This window comes from Paramormyrops kingsleyae, chromosome 2, assembly GCF_048594095.1.
Source record: "Paramormyrops kingsleyae isolate MSU_618 chromosome 2, PKINGS_0.4, whole genome shotgun sequence".
NCBI lineage: Eukaryota > Metazoa > Chordata > Actinopteri > Osteoglossiformes > Mormyridae > Paramormyrops > Paramormyrops kingsleyae.
This window is the reverse complement of record NC_132798.1, coordinates 2944595-2966624: the sequence shown is the minus strand read 5'-3', so window position 1 is coordinate 2966624 and position 22030 is coordinate 2944595. Positions and strand designations below refer to the sequence as shown.

The following is a 22030-nucleotide window of genomic DNA, read 5'->3' as shown; positions in this document are numbered from 1 at the left end:
TATCTTCCAGATGAATTTGCTCTTTTTATTCTTCTCCAAAAAAAAAACACAATATCTAGAAATTGCACTTACATCATTATAGATTGTCATTAGTGTGAGCTGTCTTACATATTTTTTAATTGGTAAGAATAATGTACGGCATTGCGGTTGTGCATATATCTGTATTGTGTAATGTACTAATATGGGTTTTAGGGTCAGTATTAAATCTTTTATCAAGGGTGCGGCATAAAATAGACATAGAAGCAACATTTACCATTAGATATCTTTCTGTAAATATCACGCTTACGCGATTCATAAATGTCACAAACACAAGACATTTGCAGAGTTTTCAGCAGTAAACCACCACACATGCCTTTGCAGCTTCTCTGCAGGAATTCACAGAGATGCAGGATGACTGTCAATAGCTTTGCTTTGATTTTTCTTTACAGGTGATTCAGAACTGACGTCTGGAACAGGCCAATAACGATGACTTAAGAGTTTTGCGAAGACTCTGAAAATATAACTTACAAAAGGTATTCCTTTTCCTATGGTTGTTTCCCAAACAATCTCTTAAGAGATTGCTTCAGGGAGAGCTTCTTAAGTGTGACCTTAGCAGGCACCGGTACTCCTGATTGGTTGACATCGCTGGCTGCTTGACTGCCAAACTCTCTGTATCTTCGAAATACCTCATGATGGCACCCTAATGTTTCAGACTTTAACTCATTAGTCCATAAGACTGACTTTTAGTTCTGGAAATGCACATATGTATGAAGTTTGAAACCATATCATCTGTACTTTAAGCATGTGGTACTGTATGTAGTATGTATATGCTTTGTTTACTTACACTATTTGCTGTGTAAAGTAACTATGAACTGATGGTTCTTGTTCAAGAGAACTGAAGTAGGGGTGCAATGCTTGTCCTATTTCCAAGCCTCCATTTTTTGTGATACACTGGCTCATGTACAGCATTTGCAAAATTAATTATAAATTGGTAGTCCTTGGATTGCATTCTAGGTGTTCTTTTTCTAAATTGTCATCACCAGTATCCAGTAATACACAAAACTTTTATCTGTATAATTTAAAATGGCAAGAACTAAGAAAGATCCATACAGATCTTATAGACTAGGCGTTCTCAAAGCCCAGCCCATGGTCCTGATGCAGACCGAACTGCAAGTTAATCTTGACCCAGCCGATAATGCACCTTATGAATCAATATGGTTAATGTAAAAAGGCTTAATGTGGTTTGAAATAAAAAATAACGTAGATCCACCAACCAAACTTTGCACATACATAGCTCATCATAATCCCCCCCAACATATCCGTTCTTCAAACGATCAATGACCATTAAACCAGTGTTTATGTTATTTACCTATTATTGTTATATATTGATGTCTATATCAAAAGTTGTTGTTAATTCATTAAAGTTGATGAAATGCTGTTTCGATATTGAAAATTGTTCCAGAACTCTGACTTTGAACAAAAGTCTTCTGTGGACCTTTGATCAAAAAGTTTGAGAACTCCTGTTATATGCGAATACAATCTCCCTGTTTAATTAAAAACCACTACTAGCTCACCATGAATTTAGCTAATTTCATGAGTATATAACGTCTTGCTAAATAAGCATTAATAAAATAGCATTAAAGTTAGGATGGAATGTCTCCTTCTGGGCCATGTCAGCAGAGTCCAGGTTAGACTAAAACCTAGAAAGCAAATGTCATTATTCAATATGGACAACGCCAGAAGCTGAAAGAAATGAAGGAAAACAAGCACAGCTGCTGGAAGCAGTGACATAGCCAGTGCACTGGTAACCAGTGCTCCCACTGTACTGAACACATGTATGGCAGGAATTTGTCATTTCTTTCAAATCATTTGACAAGGGATAAGTTAAAAAATCACTGGAATTCTTTTATATTGATGGAATACAAGAAATAAGCAGGAAGCTCTCCTGTCTTCAATGCTGGAATGACTGCTTAAGTTTTAAATTAGATAATGATAATTTGATTTTCTATTATTTTATTTATTTATTAATTCATTTATCCTTTATTTTCCCTCCACTTGAAGGGAACTTGAAATTTAAATGTATATTCATTAGGATTGGGAATCAATTGAAAATTGAACTAATCGCACAATTTTCTGACTAATTAGTGCAATTAATCACACCAAATTTTAAAACCTATAATCATAAAAATGTTAAAATGTCACATCTCCAAATTAATGTACAATTAACACAGATGGGAGTTCATGGGTCATTGTTCCAAACATATTGCCATAACATATTAATTTTCTCTAATTTTCAAGACTAATTTGAACATGCTCAAATGTACACCTTCGTTGTCTGAACTGTCAGTTTTGCCTCTGGGGTAATTTATGTTTGTTACTATTTATTTCTGTAATAAAAGCATTTCTTCTGATCCAGGGCAAAAGTTACTGAGATAAGAAAAAAATGACAAAAGTAACAAAAAAACTGAGAAAAAAAATATACAACTTATCATACAAATTGATTGTTTATTGTGGGTTACATGCAATAAAGCTGAAATATTTAATAACGGTTTATGTATTTGTGCTACTGGTTTTTGGTCATCTGTTTCGGGAAATCATCAGATCACAGCAATAAATATCAATTTTATTATAGCTAGCATTGTATTTATATTTGTTTGACGGTTCAATTTAAACTTGTGACATGAATATTATTCATTTCCAGCAAAAGTACTACTTGCAAGCAAGTAAAAGCTGAATTTCAATGCCTATGTCATATAATAATCTTTTCAGCAATGAATAATGTTCTATGTCTTTAATGTTATGACACATCAGAATTGTTTATATACACACACACACGTGTGTTAACTGCCTAATAATAGAGTAACACATTTCCCATTAGTCATTATGGTAATGGGGAGGATTGTATATTTAGGGTCTTGTAAATTCTCCTTTCTTTTAGATAACTTTTGCTTACTGTAGCAATAAAATAACAGATCTATTATTAGGCAGTTTGGATACCTACAATTCAATGTAATCCCAGAAGTCTTCTTATATATTGTTCAAGAAAGGAAATGAAGTATAAAACAACATATTCTAACAAGCTGTCACCAATATACCGTATCCTGACATACTGTACATGAAGAAACCAAATAATTTCATTTACAAATCATGTTCATCCTATATGCAGTTTGTCAGGAATGTTGCCTCATAAGGATATAACACGTTATTGTTTTATGTGATTAATACATGTGACATTTTTTTGACTGGTAATGCCTGTAATTTATAATCAGTGTGAAACGCATAATGAAAAAGAACATTGGTGATAGCTTCATCATGGAACCGGTGGAATCAAAATACTGGAGATGCTCTATGCTTCGTAACATATCTGTTTTCTGATAATCTGTTCTGAATTCCTTAGCATGTCATCCAATGATCATATCTCGTGTCATCTGAAGTGGAAACAACACTTATTTTTCATGAATAAATGGAACATTGTCCTAAAACCAGATCTGGTAGAGCAGTCTTGGGTGTCTTGCATTCTCCAATAACTCACCATGCATCAAAAACTGTGTGTGAAAATGATCAAATGAATCAGTTTCTCCATTTTATTTAATTGGAAGTGATTTCCTAAGACAAAACAAATCTTTCTTCAGAATATTGTTTTTAAGTTCTATTTCCAGGAAATGCTCTTGGTAAACAAGTCATGGCTACAGATAGTGATGTCCAGGTGTTTGGAATGATCTTGTTGAATTTAATATTGAATTTAGAATGATTGCAAGTGACTTGCCTTAGTTTCCTTGATCAAATCATTGTTGAAACATTTAGAGTATTAAACTTTAATACTTCTAGTACTGTTTTCATTTATTTTCAATGCCTGATATTCATATTGAAGCGATTATTTGGACAATAAGTACTGACCGCATATGCAAATTAGGATAAAAGATAAAATAAAAATCTCTGGAAAAAAGAAAGCTTATGAATTTTGTGGAATAACCAAGAGTGACAACTTATCAATTAATGTTTATTCCATGTTATTTTAACACCTGATTGTGTGAAATGGTATATAATTTATGTTTGACCCATGGAATCAACTACAGTACATCTAATTAAAGCAAGAATTAAAAGAATAGGGATCTGTATGGAAGCCCTATGAAAACAGGCAGCGGAGAACATGACTCACTCCTAAGTTAGCTCTATGACAGATTGTCCTTAGAAAGATTTTAATAAATAATATTTTCTGTTACTAGCAATTACAACGAAAAAGTGAAAATGACTCTTGATGTGCTGGAATGTATACTGACAGATGTGATTTTGTAACATCCAGGATTCTGACATTTTTTAATGAAAAAAATTCTTAATCTACTATTATATTATGGTCATTCTACAACAAAATACACAATTTTCACATTCTACTGAGACTATACTACTATTGAGGGGAATATACTGAATTTAACAGTCCCACTCTATATAATCATACTGTTTTGTCTAATGGATTTGTCAGATAATTTAATGCCAGTTTGAATCTTGATGGATAGTCTTGTTAAACCACAATTCAGAGCCAAAGTCTGGGTACATGCTGTAGCTCAGAGAGGTGACCGAAACACAATTTATGGCATTTTAACTGGGAAATTCAATAGATTTTTGATCCCATATTTTGTGGTCTCATAAGATCTTGATAAGGTTGAAAGTAACATTTTCTTCCCAAGGTGATCACTTTAAAGTCATCAAACTCAACCAGAAACTAATGCAATTGAGAATTAATATTATTTCCTATAAACACAACAGTCATCCTACTCTACTCCGATTAATGCATTTTACTTATTTCTTTCACTATACGCTTCATAGTCTGGTGACATTTAAATGTAATGTGCAGTTAGCCTGATAAGGTGTTCTGCATTTTTTTTTAACTCTATATCACTATTTAGAAACTCAATTTACCATGTATATCCATATTGTAATGAGAAATATAGGATATCTAATTTCATTCTCTAGATGTTTGTGTATGGCTTACGCCAATCACATATAGGCCACACTGCATAATGTGACCCCGACCTCCTGAGAGGTTAAGGCTGGATATTGGACGGTTTATCTGTAATCGGTTCAGCATCAACATAAAATTGGTTTATTCCAAGTCGACAAGATGTGCTGTAATTTCACATCATAATGATGTCGATGTTCTAAAATTAATTCTGGAAATGGTGGAATATTACTATTCATCTATGCCTGACGAAATTCCTTTATGTTAGAATGTAAAGTATCTTTTCCAGTTTTCCTGCATCGTCATGCATTAAATAAATATGGAACTAAAAGGTACAAAAATCCATTTTAGTTGCAATTTTAAAATATATGAGTACATTATATCCGTTTGAAAATTAATATCATTTGCATTAAGTTACGGCAAAATGTGTGTATATATATATATATGTAGGCACCGTCAGCATGCATTTATTGTTCCCTTATGTGCCAGTCGGCTTTCCTCTGTAAAGATGACGTCACCTGTTTGCAGGGGGGTCCTTTGCAGCTGTGAGGACAAGAAACTGGGAACAAGAGCACAACCTGTAGGAAGTGATCGCAGCATAACGTACACATGCCGTGTTTTAACTAATGCATCAGCTCAGCCTTTACTCCAGACTGCAGTGTGAAATGTTTCGAGTTCATAGTCTTTACAAATGAAAAATGTGTAAAAGAAAAACAATGAACTCCAATCAGCCTTTCTTTCGTATTCCCACTACCTTAAGAGCATCAGTAGGAGACTTTCAGGCAAATGTTCGCAAAATTTTGCGTGTGCCTTTTAGGACGATATATTTTGTGTCTAGTAAAAACTAAAATACTAATGGGATAAATGCATATTGGGTCATTGTCAGAAATTGTAAAACGCGCCAGCGGCGGAAATCGCCATGGTATCGCCACACACCGCAGCTTTGAAACAACATCAGCTGCGTCGAGCTTTCGACTGTGTGCTCATTTTCTTGTAAATGATACCAAAATCGTGTCCTAAAACATTATCTGTCTCATTTATAATGAACTTAGTCAAAATGTTATGCGGGTAGTTGTGATCGTATTGGTAGCAGCGAGAGCGGCAGTTACCCGCTGTAAATGCAGCCGCAGAGGTAACAAATCTTACTAGAGGACAGCACTCACGGGATTGGAGCACTGATGCTGACAACTTAAGGCGTATTTGTCATTTTACTTTTTCACAAACAAGTACTTAAGAAACATACCAGCTTATTGTGAAAGCAATATTTTGTAAAACCTGCATTTCCCGAGCCATGGGCTAAAACCCAAAACAAGCAATACATTGGTACGGACTATACACAGTTTGATTAATCGGGTTGCATCTAGGCTGAATTTGAAAGCTTCTGCTTTTACATTTGTTGCTTTAATTCAAGTCATGCTGTGCGCTTCAGTTTTGCTCTATGTTCTGAATGGGAGGTTTACTGACCGTGTGTAGTATTGTTCAATTTGTGACCACTAGGGGGACCCGTGGGAGGCATTTCAAAACAGCAAAAACACCGTCCCGACACAGAAACGCACAGAGAAAGAAAACAGTCTTCAGGGGTTACCTGTGACTTCCCACTTCAGCTAAGAAAAAAATAAAAACCGTATAAACTTCAGACCGTCTTGGTACAGTCTGCAAAGACATACAAAAGCGATCTGCTTCACTAGCGGGCGCCTATCTCAAGCTCCCCATGAGCTTTCAGCTGGGCAAATCAATGAAGATTCACGATGCTACTACTGCATTCCCTCTCGCTTTAAAACAAGGCAATTTCGTGCATTTAAACTTTGAAAAACCAGACTCAACTCTAGAAAATTCATCCCGGCATTAAATTCGGGTTTGATTTTTTTTTTTTTACTATAATATTATAATCGTCTTTCTATTTTGCGCGGAGGATAAGCAAACAACACAAAGCTATGAGAAATACAAAAAGTGCTGCGGGTGCCTCAAGTAAATTCATCAAGACTTGAAAAAATACTGAGAGGGAAATTATTCTAACCTCCTGAAACAGATTGATTACTTACTTAATCATCCCTCTAGTTTAATGGGATCCTTCAATTGGGAAGGTGGAGCACTTGTATGAATTAACATATTCACTTTCCCTCAATCTGTGTTGAAGTGTCTTACTTTTTGCTTAAGGGGCAAGGAAAGGGGGTCGTGGCTTAACATTATAAAGGAAAAAAATAACAGCATCGCCTTTTTGGTTGGTGTAGAATCTGTATCTTGACAAGTTGTTATAAAATCTGAAGGACGACTGGGAAGACATTAAGAGACATTTAGTGGATATAACATTTTGAAGAGATTTGTTTCACTACATTATATTTCGTTTTAAATTTATCTTCTCTTCTTTTGAAAAATGAAACTTTGGACTTTTCTTCCCTGGCTGCCTTGCCTTTTAATTTTTATCATGTGTTTGGGATCTGAGTGCGGGACTGTCCGGAGAATGGTGAGATCTAAAAGAGACTTGGTGCGCATTAGGGAAGCCAGAAGTACCTTCCCAGGGGCTTGTGCCACACGTCTGCCTCGGGGCAAACGTTCCTTGCCCGGGATGGATCGGCGGTCGCCTCGCCAGCATCGTCGCTCCTCCCAGGCGGAGGAGAGCTCTTCAGGTCGGGTAAAAGCTGTTTATTTTACCGGCAGAGGAGATCAGCTACGACTGAAGCCGACTGTGGAGGTACCGAGAGGAAATTTTACCCTGGAAATGTGGATCAGACCAGAAGGAGGGCAACGGTCACCCGCAGTAATAGCAGGTTTGATTCGATTTGTTCTTTATTTTTTTTCCAAGAGAATGAATGGGTTTAACCCCCAAAACATCAACGACGTGTCTATTCCCTCAAGTAGTGGAGATTGAAAGAAACAATCTGTCATGTGTGCATATTTAATTGACATTTTTCAATTAATTGTGTGCTTTGCAAGTGAAATTTGCCAGGAAATCATAAAAGTTTCAATAAGTTTGACTATATACGATTAAGTCAAAGTAATGTAGTGATATGTGAAACACCCCAAGTGGGTATGAACAGTTTATGGTTCCGGCACTGTCTACAACTTTTGAATTGCGTGCACAGTCCGAAATGTTTGTGTGCCATAATTTTCGATGTAAAAGGAATCCCATTTTCATCTAGGCAAATATTTGGAAGGTGCCCCTTAAGCATCCTTCAGTAGACTATTGTGATTCTCCGTGTAGCAATGGAAAGTGTTCTATATCGTTACCAATAATAATAATAATAATAACAATAATAATAATAATAATAAACACTTGAGAATTACATTCATGAAACGTAAACGTTTTTATTCAATAACAGCATGTTGTTGGATGTCTTTACGTGGGTTATTGTAAACGACGTAACGATTTTGGTGAAAAGTATTTGGGGTAACAAAAATACACTTTTACATTTAACAGTTGGTGGTAATGCGTTTTAGGCCTAGTTTGCATTGTCTTGTTTTTTTATTTTCGTTTTTACCTTAATGAAGTCATGTAAAACACGCAGAGCCCACATACAGTCGTCCTCAGGAAACTTTATAAGGTTGTTCATTTTAAGGAAGTCTTGCTTTACACTGAATTTTGGTTTTTATAGTTTATGACTACATTTTATTATATAGATAGAACAATATATAATGGAAGACACTGGAATATAGGTAGTGCTGCAATATTGCTATGTAAACTATATATAACCAAAGGCAACCAGCATACATCTTAACATTTAAATGAAAGTCCATCTTAAAGACTGATTACCTGCGTTGCACTAGGAGATGACATAGCTGGTTTTCAGCTCGTCCGTAGCAGTAAGCTCGCTTTTATGAACACAAAGCCGATACAGGTTAATAGGCCTATATCAACACAATTTTAAATACCAGTATATTTTACGACACCGTTGGCGTATTTAGCCTATATGTCATGCATTTTAAAATATCTCATTAACATGGACCGATTAATGTTGAGTATGGGCCAGCATAATAAAGTAATCTGTCTCATTATTCATCAGGACTGCGATCTTTGACGATCCGAGTTTGAGAGAGAAGTAAGTTTAAGTTACGGCGCTCTGCAGGTATCCAGCGCCGCGCGTATACTGCCGATTCGCCGCCTGCCTTGGTGACGCCGGACCCCCCCAGGCATGAGCGCTGGGTAGTATATATCTATTCTTATATATCTATTCCCCGTCGGCGACTGGCGGCTATTCCCTGAAAGGGACCGTGGCGAAATTTCCTTTTCACGGGCGACGATATGGATTTGGTACTCAATGTGTTGAAGACAGAAAACGGTGTGCAAATGCTAGCCAGTAATTAGGAGTCTGCTTGAAAGAGAGACGTTACGTCTTTTATATGGTTGTTTAACATGAAACGATTGCGAAATGATACAATAACATGCAATCTGAAATCATACTTTTGAAATATCCCAAGTTAATATTATTAATTTAATTTTTGGTTTGCAAAATTATTTTAAAGCTTTGATAATTGCGCGATTGTATTAGGCTTACTTCGACAGTGGAATTATAAAAAAACGGACTTTTACTTTCGGTTTAAGTTTACTGTGCATGTTATCTCAAAGAGAACTGTAGTTAAACGCGTTCGGATTTATAAAACCTCAAGTTTTCCGACTACCCTTTAGATCCCCTCGTCTGCCAATAGAGAGCGTAATCTTCATTTAGCATAGAGAGAAGGCAATGTTCTTTAGGGATCATCGCTCAAGTGGTTGCAGTTCGCCAAGCGGTGATCATAGACGCAAACACCGAGCACTGCGCAAAGGAAGCGGCGGAGAATTAGAGGACACGTCAGTTTCGCTGTCGCATAAACCCCGGGGATGTCACTGATGGGCTTTCCCGATGTTAAAATATTCAAGAACTGAGCAAGCACTCTTTGTTTATGATGGTTGGTGATATATAACTCTACACGAGTGAGTAAATAAAAATACGTTGACAATGTATACTTATAACTAGAAATATATAGACTATAAGGGAAACGGACAGCTATCAAATGTATAATTGTTTGATCTGATAAAATGATTTTGATTTATAGGAATTTCGTTTTAAGTTTGGTGTTCAGATGTTGTTTCGCGTTATCTGTTCTATGATTCGAACGCATTGTACACAGCACGCAAGATGCAACGTTCATATACATCATGCTGCATTGGCAGATGTTTAACCTCGACGTCAAATGTGTAATTTTTTATCTAAGTATTTGTTTTTATTTAAGTTCTTAATTTATTCTTTTATTTGGATACACGTTCACAGTAGGCTATAATGCATTACGCCATCATTACAAATTAACACTTTTAGTTCTAAAATTAGTTGCAATAAGGTGTAGCGAAACAACGAAAAAAAGAATGATGATATTTGATACTAACTACATACAGGGATGTAACTTCAATACCCTTTACCCTCTTTTTTCGTACAATCATTGTCCTTTTAATACCGGATTCAAATGTTTGTCATGTAAATGTGTGACCCCATCAGCTTGTTACTCATCCGTTCGAAATCGAAAGTCGAAATCTTTAATGTATTAAATGCTTATTTTTCATTTAGTGGCCCTTATATGGCACACTGCGATTTACTTTTATTTATGCCGCAATCTGATTTGATAGGATCGAGCTGGCATTCTTTCTACTGACAACAGGAGAGCGCGTGGCGTGAAATGAACTGCAGCCTGCCCGCCTGCCCCTGTCTGCCCCGGCACACGTCATTGTGTTTGGTCATCAGCTTTGTGTCACTGGGTAGTTGGCAGATAGACACATGCAAGACATTCGTCACTCCATCCTCCTCATCAGGATGATAAAATAGCTCTGCAAGAGTTTCAGTTAATTTAGTTTATTTTCATCTCTGTAAGAAAATTTTAAAATACATATGAATTTTTTTGCACATAATAATTACATGGAAACCGTTAAACTATTGCTTTTTAAAAAGAGAAATAAAGAACTTCATCGTCATCAAAAAGAAAAGAAAAGGAACTTGCACAACAAAGAGTATCTGCACCAGTTTCAACGTGGGTCTTTGTATTTCTGTCAAGCTGTATTCAGCAAGTGAATTCCACATTGATCAATAAATTAAACCATAAGAGCATGTTTGTAATGCAAATAGCTGCAGCAAGTGGAAGACTGGGGGAATAACAATGACAAAATTCAGGACCATGAACAGCGCATAGTAAATGAAAATTTCTCCAGTGAATCTAACGGAATATAACTTAATATTAAATAGGTGTGTTTCCCTAATTACTTTCTGGGAGCATAAACAAAGGGCTCACTCCAATCTCTCTGCTCTCCATGGGGAATATTTTTGCCTTTTAAAACATTTTTCTGGTTTGTTGCTCATAGAAGAACCTCTCTAACTCCAGTCTATCCAATGCCTTTAACAGTCCTAATGTTTAGGGTTTTAACTGAACAAGATATTTTATATTTTCGTCGGGTGGTTTTAAAATTAATACTAATATTAATACTAAAAAGACCTGGTTAACATGCAAAAACAATATTTAAAATCTGGAGTAATAGTGTGACTGTAACAGGATATTAATTGTAATCTTTTTAACACTGTCAAGGAAAGAAATGAATATTTATTAAAATGAACATAAATACTATGCTTGTACATACACATGACTTGTTTTCAGGAGCAGGAGACATAGTAGTAGATTAAAACAGCTGTTTGTTCCAGGTTCTTTGAAAGGAATATAAGAGATGCAACGGTGGGCTGTGGTGTCATGGCGATACACGATCTAGGAACCTGGAGGAAGCCCCAGAGTACTGGGGGAAAATGGGGGGGGGGGCATTAATCAGTCAATGGAACTGTGTTGTGCTAAATGACACCAGGAGAAAGACAATAATACAATATACAAGAAAGAGATGTAGGAGTGCAGCAAATGCTGGCCTTAGAAGTGTTTAAACGTAGCAGGATAACACAGGTTCACACAGCTAAGAGTGCTGGCTGGGTCTGTCCCACCCTGCTGCCTGAGAGACATATTTGGGTAGATAGTGACTATCTGACAGCGAGGTGACAGTAGGACAGCTTCCAGGACCTTAACATTCTGGAGTTTCTCTGACCTGCCCTCCCCTTACTCCCCTCCAGCAATAGCACAGGGTGAATAAATAGATTCCATGTCTACTCTTAAAAAAGGGAGATGGTCCCTGGTCCTGACCATAGCCTGATGAATGATTCTATAAATCAACTCTCCTTGCTCTCCTTGTTTTGCCTTTTTTCATACTTAAAGGTTCCAAGCAGTGAGCAGATTACAAGACATGAGTAAGGTCTGTCAAAGCTGAAGGAGCTACTCCACTAGTGCTCCAGTGTTTACCTCTTGACCCATTTCCGACACACATTGCTGTTGCTCTCAGTCCTTGTTTAGCGTCCCTTCTTTTCCACATCTGTCAGACTGTATTGAAAGAACCTACCAAGTAGTTCTGTGTCTGAGTATGGTGTGAACCGGCCAAGTGAACAATGACAGTGTTTTCATTTTACCTGCCCTGTGTAATAGAAGAGCTGGCCTTTCTCCATACTGAGATGTAGGTAGTGAAGGGTGTTTATATTAGGACTGGCGTGCCCTAACAATGCTGTATTTTAGTAGGGACACGTCTTTAATCATCATCATTTTTTGTGAACTTAATTTTGCTTAAAAAAAAGGCACTGGGTTGGATTTTGAGGATATGCCGGCCAGTGGGCAGAAAGTCTGATCTTGTGAAAATTGATTTTAAAAAGAAAGAAAAAGCTGCAAAGCTTAATTCAAGCACCGGGTAACCAGTCAAAGTATCGTTTTTAAAGGAGAATCTGTCATCTTGCCACACTGCTGAGTTATTTTAAATTTACTGCGTAAAGTCACTGCTGTTGATGAAAATGAAGTATCTGTTACTATATTCCCTCGCATCTTTCTCTCATTCCGCTCTGAGAAACCACTGGCTTCCCAACAGCAGTGATGATTGTCTAATAACTGTGTAACTTTTATTAATGTCGCGCAGTATTTAGAGGTTAATATTATATATTGAATTGGTCATATCTAGCTGAAATGAAAAGTGGATTTCATAGCTTTTCCTGCTGTTTGTCACAGCCACCTTTCTAATAAGCTTTGAAATGCATAGGTACAGACGTGGCACCCTCAAAGTTCAGAGAATTATATGCAGAAAATGATTATTAAGGGGTCATAAAAATGTAAGTGATTACTATATTTAAAAAGGAAAGTTGTTCTTTTCAACTTTGTCTTCATGCTTTTTTTCCCCACGTGCAGATATATTGACCTGTGACTCTGAAAATACATCAACTTGTGGCATAAATGGCACGTGCATAAAATAAAGACTCAAGGTAAACCATAATTTGATTTCCACCACAAACACAGGTGCCCACCCTCTCTTTGGAAACTTTTTACAGCCTCTCTGCTTGCTGCGGTCAGCATCGAATCCCCCTCATAAATGCACCTCTAACTGCTGTGCAAAGACAGATTCCACACATGGACACGGGGGCAGGATGTGTAAACAGCACCGCGCAGTGGGGCTGTAACTCACGCCTTTCTGCCAAAACCCCAGGGAATCCCAGGTTTCCTCCCCTGGTCCTCGCGCCCCCTGTTTGTCCTCGATTCCCGCTAGCCTAGCAGCAGACACCCAGGGGACTTAACCAAACGCACAGGCAGCTTTCAGAGCCCTCTGCTGTATTTAGCAGGCTGATGTCACATGAAACAGAGCTGACTAGTAATGCTCACAGGAAAGCTGCTCTTGTACTGGGGCAAATAAAGGGAAATAAATGAGGTGTTTTGTGGATTTATGCAATTCACGCCATCTGCTGCGACTACCTTTTGTGGTTGCGTGACTATTTTTCACTTGACAAAATAAGACAGAATTACCTGTGGACCTCAATAGTACCTTAATTACTCTACGCAGCGGTAGGTGCGTTCAAACCACCAGAGTTGTCCTTGCCTCAGCACAACCCATCGCTTGTTTAGTCTGGAATAATTAAGTGTGCTCTGTTGTTTGAGCTCGATAAAATTATGGCTGCTGTTTACATTAAGAAGCTTTCAGGAATTTTGGGTATAGCTTCAACTTAAGTGAACTAGCATGTCTTCAGTTCCAGTGAACAGATCACTGCTTTTCTGCCAGACAGTGGAAAACATTGAAACATAATATTTTGCAAAACCAACGTTTATTTGTGCCTCTGCCATCCCACCTGCCTGAAATACTGGGTATTTAACCGTTGAGGTCTGAGGACTAGTTTATACCAAGGATGCTGTTGGAACAAGGAAACTGGCAAAATCCTGCATCCTGCTGACGCTGTTGAAAATAACCTTATTTTTAATATTATTTTAATATTTTAATGTAGATCACATATGAAACCCATGAAAGTTCTTAGCATGGGAAGGGATGTTGTGAAGTGTTCTGTATTCTGTACTGACTGAACATCTTTATTTCAGAGGCGTCATCATTATTGGATATTTTCTCCAACAGTCGAAGCATTCTGCACTCCTACATGCATGCACGCTACAGGTGTGCTGAACGTGTGTAAAACAGGAGTGTACAAATGCGTGTTCGCTCACACACGGAAGCATACATGAACGCTTTCATACATGCAATTAAAGCTCACTCTCATTTTTCATGCCCCCTCCTACACTTTGCCTCTTTGATTATAACCCTAAAAGTTTCCTTCAGATGTAAGAACACGTTACCTTCCGGAACTTAACATATGCCGTCCAAGCGAAACAGAAAAAGGGGCTTTAGAGCCCCTGGCATAATAAGGCTTTTGCAGAAAAGGACCGTTTCTGATTTTTAACTTCCCCACGGTGAGGCACATTTCAGGAAAATAGACTGAATGTTCATGTAACCTTTGCTCTGTTGATACAAGACCACACTGTTAGGGTCTGATTGTTAGCAGATGGCTCATTGTAGTCTTGTGGTCTTGGGACAAGAGCAATGTGGACGTGCTGTGGGAACCAAGTTAGCCAGCACTGTTTACGGTGCTACGTTTTTTCCAGAATGTTTTGCAAACCCCCATCGGGTAAATTTACCTGTGGAACCAACGCTTTTGAATCTGCAGATCCTACACACCTCAAACCACCAACCTAGAGCAGTATGTTTACATAAACTCATCATCACTGAGGCAATTAAATTATTACTTTTTTTAATCCTCTGTGTGTAGACTATGGTGGAGGAAAACCACATCATTCAGTATCATGACATGACATATTCAGCTGGTAATTAACAGTTTTTGATTATGAAATAAAATTCTACGTATAAGTAATATTTTTGTATAGTGTTATGCTGCTCTCCGTAGACTGAATCTAAGGCCTTTTATTGCATCCATGTGCGTTCCTCACAACATTTTTCTCAGGTTTATGTAAAGGGTAGTATGTAAATGTAGGGTAGTAATGTATCTGTGCCCACCTCCAGCTTTGCCTGTATCTTCTGCAGGGTCATAGGCCTGAACTTTGTGGGCCCATAGTGAATTACTTAATGTTTTTTGATTATCTCCTGCTACCCAAGGAGGCAGACCTTGGCTTCCCTTCACTTGTTGCACTACAGTTTGTTATTTGTCCACAAGCGGCACTGTGCAAGCTATTGGGAGATGTGGATGACAGGAAGAGTCTTCAGAGAGTGTAGCAAAGCTATACGTTTATACAACTGATGGCGCTGCAGTCCGGTTCCTTCTGTGTCTCCCCCATTCTGGTCTTGTTCAGATCTGCGTTTTCTCACCGCCCTGTATTCCCCAAGACGGCCGTCTGCATCTTGCTCCCTCTCTCCTTGGTTGCAGGAGCAGTGGCAGCGTACTGAAATGTGTTTCCCTTTGAACAAATGCATGTACCGCTGCGCTGTTAGGGGGGCACTTGAGAGGAATGTTGTGGCAGACGTCCCCGCTTACGAAAAATCTCACCAAAAAAAAAGTCAGGTTTCCAGTCAGGCATGTCAAACAGAAGAAAGCACGCCAAAAATACTTATATGTGAGATGTGCTAGCATGAATTTAGATGCTTAAAAATGTATAAGCAGGTGGATATTATAAATCTCCTGTAAATGTAGAGCTGACTATGAAAAGTGTTGTAATGAACATAGGCAACTTTGACAGTGAATTAAACCAGCACTGGTAAGAACAGGTACAGATTTTCAGCTTTTGCTAATGTTGAGCCGCGGTTTCTCTTTGCTTTAGGACTCTATGATAAGTGCTTCTATGCCTCCAATGACCGGGGCTGGCTGCTGGGAATCAAAGCCGTGAGCGAGCAGGGCAACCGAGATCCTCGCTTCTTCTTCTCCCTCAAGACTGACCGTGCCCACAAGGTCACCTCTATTACCTCCAACACACGCTACCTGCCCCATCAGTGGACCCACCTGGCCGTCACCTATAATGGGCAGCACATGAACCTGTTTGTGAACGGCGCCCAGGTCGCCGTGAGCCGCGAGCAGTCAGGTGAGGTCTTCAGCCCCCTCACCAGGAAGTGCAAGGTGCTGATGATTGGCGGCAATGCCCTCAACCACAACTACCGTGGTATGGTGGAGCACCTGCGGCTATGGCGACGTGCCCGCTACCAGCCGGAGATCATGAGGGACATGCGGAGGAGGAGCCGAGACGAGCCAGATGACATTGGCCAGCTGGTCATCCATGAGAGCTTCATCAACGCCTCTCATAAGTGGCTCACTGTGAAAGATGGCAGCTTCCCGCAGGCAGAGAGGGCAGGTCGCCCAGGAGTGGGAGACGCGGGAGGGTGGCTGGACACCGTGCTGGAGCCACCGCCCTGTGGCCAGACGGTCTGCGATAACGTGGAGGTGGCCATCAACTACAACCGCTTCTGGACCTTCCGCAAGGCCAAGACGGTGCGCTACCGGGTAGTGAACGTCTACGACGACTCCCGTCACAAGCCGACCGTCACGGAGCACCAAATCCACCTGCAGCACCAGCACCTGAACGAGGCCTTCCGCATGTACAACATCACCTGGGAGCTGACCGTCCACAACGTGTACAACTCCTCGCTGCGACACCGCCTGGTGCTGGCTAACTGTGACATTAGCAAAGTTGGCGACGAGGAATGCGACCCCGAATGCAACCATACGCTTACAGGTTTCGATGCTGGCTACTGCAAGAAGCAAAGGACTAACTGTCCGGATAGAAAACAGGGCAACGAAGAGTGTGACCCGGAATGCAACTGGGATAACTTCAGCTACGATCAAGGAGACTGCTGTAACCCCAACATCACTGATGTCACGAAGACGTGCTTTAATCCTGCTTCACCACTACGGTAAGCCCGCACTTCCTTCCACATTTATTAGCGATGAGTTTTGACAAAAGCAATTCATGTAAATGTCATTCTCTTGCTTCAATGGGGATGAGATGGATTTCCAGAGCAGCCCTAGACAATAAGACATTTACTGCCTCCACCCCCCCCTCCCCAAAACTAAACAATTGTATGATATATTTTTTAACCCCATCTCCTGGCACACAAGTTTAGTTGAATCGTCCAGAAGCTCACTGGCCTCGATTGTATACTGCGCTATACTTCAATAGTAATATTAACTGTTCTTCCACTACATTCTTCCAAGTGCATCTTGAAATTGGTCATTAAGATTATTATTATTAAGATATATATATATATAGTTTCTGCACAGCTACAGGTAGGAGATCCCAGCATGCAAAACCATGTCAAGTTTTTCAGTTTACCGCATTTACTTATTGCACTTAATGCTTGCATATTTGTGTGTTACACAGTTCAGTTACAATACAGTGAAAACACATTACTGTGATGTGAATTCCTCAGTTGTGAATTTAGGATGCCTGACAGCTAACAGACACGGGATATTCCACTGTGGGGCGCGATCTGCAGCAGGGTAACTTGGTCTGTATTTATTCCAGTACTTCTCAATTGCATTATTACCTATGACATATTCATGGTAGTCAGTGGTTTGTCTGCACGACGTGGACCATTCATTCCTCTGCCATGTTTCAGAACTGAGCAGCCGAATCGGCCCTCGCTGTGGAACAGCTGGAAAAAGGCTTGTAGGATTTGTTGTTCCAGTAAACCATATGCCCCCTTAACATCTTGAGAAGAGCAGACAAAGCCAGCTTTTGCAGCCTGCTTGGAATGTTTTTAATTTAAGCATCACTTTATTAAATCTGTACTTGGGTGTGATCAGTTGTTCAGCTTAAATTTATAAATCACGTTAAAAGAGCACAGAAACAAGTTAGTCTCCTGCAGCATCGCTACTTTGTTAACGTTGTGAAACACATATTTGTTATTGCCATGCTTACGTAGCTCATGCAGAAGATTAGCTTGCCATAGCTAATTTTAATGTCACACTCTTTCATTGATTCTGTTGGTAGATTGGTTACGTGTGAATTGATTTGAATTAGAAATTGAGTAGCAGGGCAAGCCTGTTAATTTCTTGGTCTGGGGTTGGATCACGTGATAAAAGGCTTCCTGGCACAGCTCATCATCTGAGCTTCACCTCTGCGCCTCTGAACTCACGTGGCTCTGCGTTTCGGGCCAGCGGGTTACATCCTACAGGGTAAATGCGTCACTCTGGCCTTTGCTCAAGAGCGATAAGGTTCCCTTGCTCTGGGGCCGAAACAAACTGCTCTCTTGGTAACTGGAAGAGAGGAAAAATAGAGATCTTTTCCTTGGAGATGTCTGAAATATTTTTCCGAATTTTGAGATTTATTTTGTGCTTATAAAAAAGGACTTATAGAGAGTGAGTGTGAATGGAAACCATGTCCCACTGGACAGCGGAGAGAGGCAATTGCTGCTTGGGACAGGATTTCCAGCAGCATTATAGAGCGGGAGTGTCCCTCAGAGAGGGCTTTTCAGAAAGCAGAACATTCCAGAGTATTTGGGAGGGACCATGTGCGCTACGGGAAGATGCATGAGAGGTGCCCCCTCCCGCCATGTTTCTGTGCCCCCTCCCGCCATGTTTCTGTGCCCCCTCCCGCCATGTTTCTGTGCCCCCTCCCACCATGTTTCTGTGCACTTTGGGTTTCACATTGGCTAATTACAGCAAAACAGCTTAGGAAAAACACTTTGAGGTGTCAGACATGTACCTACGAAAGCCTGTCTTCACATTTAAGCCAATTGTCTTTTCATTAATGATTCAATAGAATAGTTGATTGTGAGCAAGTAGAGTGAATTCTGCTTTTTGTAATAGTGTTATGGGAATTTCTAGCTTTAGATTTCTGCCATAATCTTGTTTTCCAGTGTCAATTTTCACTAGTCTGTCGTCGATAATAACAGTAAAATTATAACCCTAATTACAGCAATCTTTGTAACACATTACATTAAGCAAAACATTGTTCCTGCTGTGCAGCCCCAATCAGTTATTTAGTCATTATGCCCTCATGAATATGGAGTGTGACATGTCTTAGCAACTTCTGATTGCATCTCTAGACTAGTGCTTTTTCTAGCTGTGCTCGGTTGGGCTGTCTGGGTGAGTCTGTCAGTGTGATGCCACAGACTTGAACCTACCTGCTTTCATGTCATGTTTTTCTGTCTGGGTACAAATTTGTGTGTAAAAAAAGAGCAACGTGCCCCATCCTATCCAAACCTTTATATGAAATACATAAATGAAATTAAATGAAGAACTATATATATATATATATATATATATATATATATATATATATATATATATATCTTATTTGATTAGGAACTGACAAAATCAAAAGCCCTTAATATTTATTGATTGAATTACAGCTATTTCCTCTATACTTTTTAATTATTGTCTGTAAACTTTTACTTAAAACTACAGATGCACCGATACTATTATCGGTATCGGGTCCCATACTGTGCCCATATGCTCGTACTCATCCCTGTGACAATGTGCCAATGCCTGTAACTGATACCATGTAATAAAGTATTAGCTACATCATAAATGAGCAAAATACATATCTCCAGTTCTGGAATACAAAGTTAATAAAATTCAAAGCATAGCGGTCTTCAAACTGTGCTCTAGAAAAATGTCAAGGGGAGATACAAAGTCAGATTCGTACAACACTAGTCATCTAATTAAACATTTAAAACCTAAAGATAAAGAGTATGATGATATTGCCACCAGCAGCAACACTCTGCAACAACCAGACGTCCAGCAAATGCTAGAACCAAGAGAGAAAATGTCGAACGATAAACATGGCGCACGGAAAATAACAGACGCTCTTACCCGGTGTCTCTCGGGCACAACGTCGTAATGGTGGTACACAGACACTTTAATACTTTCTGAGGTGGCAAGCAGTATAAAAGTTTGTAAACCGCTGCTTTAGAGGTGTTGGATAATTAACCTGCCAATCCATCATTTTCCACTGACTAAAAATAAACTATGTTCAGCCCTCCCCATCACCCCTTGGGTGGCAAAGCTTAAACGTTCTCATTAAGTGGCCTGTCCCTTTAAGAAAGACCTTTAAATATTACCCTGAGTTGAATTTGAGGGAGGAAGTTTCATCTGATAATATGAGCAGACCCTGTTGAGAGGAGGCTGAGTGAAGAAGCACTGTCATGGTGTAGGTCTGCTATTGTAAGGCAGCCAGAGGTAATGCTTGTGACTTTCTATGCTGGCGGGACCCACTGCACTGTCTGGAACCACCAGGAAACAAATGTTTCTGGGGGTTCTGGTTGCCATTATGCCATTTCCTAACAGCCTGTAGCAGCATTTTTATGGCCAGTCCACCTAGTTCACGACCCCGAAGATTGAGACGGGAACCCAAGACCCTGCTTGTGTCTGGCTGGCTTTGTTAGCTTTCCGTTTGTCACACCAGATTTGTGTCAGCGTTTGTTTCTCTGCTTGTATCTTTGGTCTTGTAATGCTTTGTTGACATATAAGCCTGGTATGCATCCCTTAGAATTCCTTTCACTGAACCCAGGAAACCTCCATTTATGGCTTTCTTAATGATATTTAAATATGTGACTTTTTAGAGGCATTCTCGTGAAGCAGGTGTGTGTTTTTGGGTTGTTGTTCTTGTTTTAAATGAGTTGCCTTTATAATGCTGATTTGTTTTATTGTTATTATTCCTTTGAGCGAGGCAAATATAAACTTAGTGAGGCATTGTGGGTATTTTTTTCTCAACTAGACCGAAATCAAAAACTATTTAGAAGAATACTGAATTTCGGAAGGTTATAACCCTTGGTCACATTCATAAAGGAGAGCTTGCTCTGTAGTCTTAAAAAATGTAACATTAATGTAATGATTTGACAAAGGAGAGGATCCAAGCTCCTTAATTTATTCTCAGAATTGTCAACAGTTTGGCTGAAGCAAACAATTCTGAATTATAATCCGAAGACATACAGTCTGGGTTTCCTTGCTGAGACTGCTGCCGACCTCGGATAAGCGGGAGAAAATGGATGGATGGATGGATTGATGGACATACAAATGTCAGTAACAGGAATACAGGACATAGAGTAGGTCATGGAACAACTGCTTGGTCTGGTGAAACGCTCAATACAGTACATCAGGCAGTGGTGGCCTGATGATTAGGGGAGTGTGCTTGCATTAAAAAGGTTGCTGGTTCAAATCCCTGACCACTGAGGTACCTTGAGCAAGCTCCCCTACACATTGATCCCTGGGTGCTCAATAATAGCTGCCCCCTGTTATGTCACACATGGGTCAAATACAGAGGACACATTTCATTGTTGTGAGCATGACATTTTATTGCAAATCTCCTTCTGCACAATTATGTTGCAGTCTTCAAAAATGTGATCAGTGATAAGTAAGGTTCTCTGGATTGCTGATATAATGGTAGATTAAGGTTAGCTAACTCACATTCATTTAGTAATGGCAGGAAAGACTGGTCATTTTAATAATTTTAAAGCATTTAGGATCCGTAACTCACACGGCTTTGCTGATGTGTCTGTGTATGTATGTGAATTATTCCAGGTTCTTCTGTCCGGGTGGCTTGGCTGCTCAGTAGGTAGCACTATTGCCTCACACTTCCAGGGTTAGTCTACCTCCTCTCTGTCTGTGGCATTTGCATGTTCTCCCCATGTTGTGCAGGTTTCCTCCCACAGTCTTCAAATATGCAGTTGGGCTAATTGCCACCTATAAATAGCCTCTAGCACAGTGATTCCCAACCAAGTCCTCAGGGAACCCTGGACTGTCTATGTTTTTGCTCCCTCCCAGCTCCCAGCCAATCAGGAACACCGAATACCTGGTACAGGTG

The 22030-nt window shown here is 39.5% G+C and overlaps 1 protein-coding gene across 5 annotated transcripts in view; it reads left to right on the top strand.

The window, feature by feature from the left end:
- The window catches only part of pappab (pregnancy-associated plasma protein A, pappalysin 1b), a 142025-nt gene that overhangs the window by 22239 nt on the left and 97756 nt on the right, over positions 1 to 22030 (top strand). The window contains exons 3-5 of one of the 5 annotated variants that reach the window (XM_072703524.1): positions 429 to 512; positions 7595 to 7704; positions 16052 to 17135. In XM_072703524.1, the coding sequence (XP_072559625.1) occupies positions 7656 to 7704; positions 16052 to 17135 (1133 nt within the window). In that variant the 5' untranslated portion in view covers positions 429 to 512; positions 7595 to 7655. Of the gene's footprint in view, positions 1 to 428; positions 513 to 7139; positions 7705 to 9680; positions 9846 to 13153; positions 13228 to 16051; positions 17136 to 22030 lie in introns of those variants that run through there. The other 4 variants (XM_072703535.1, XM_023809601.2, XM_023809602.2 and 1 more) reach the window with 4 other exon arrangements.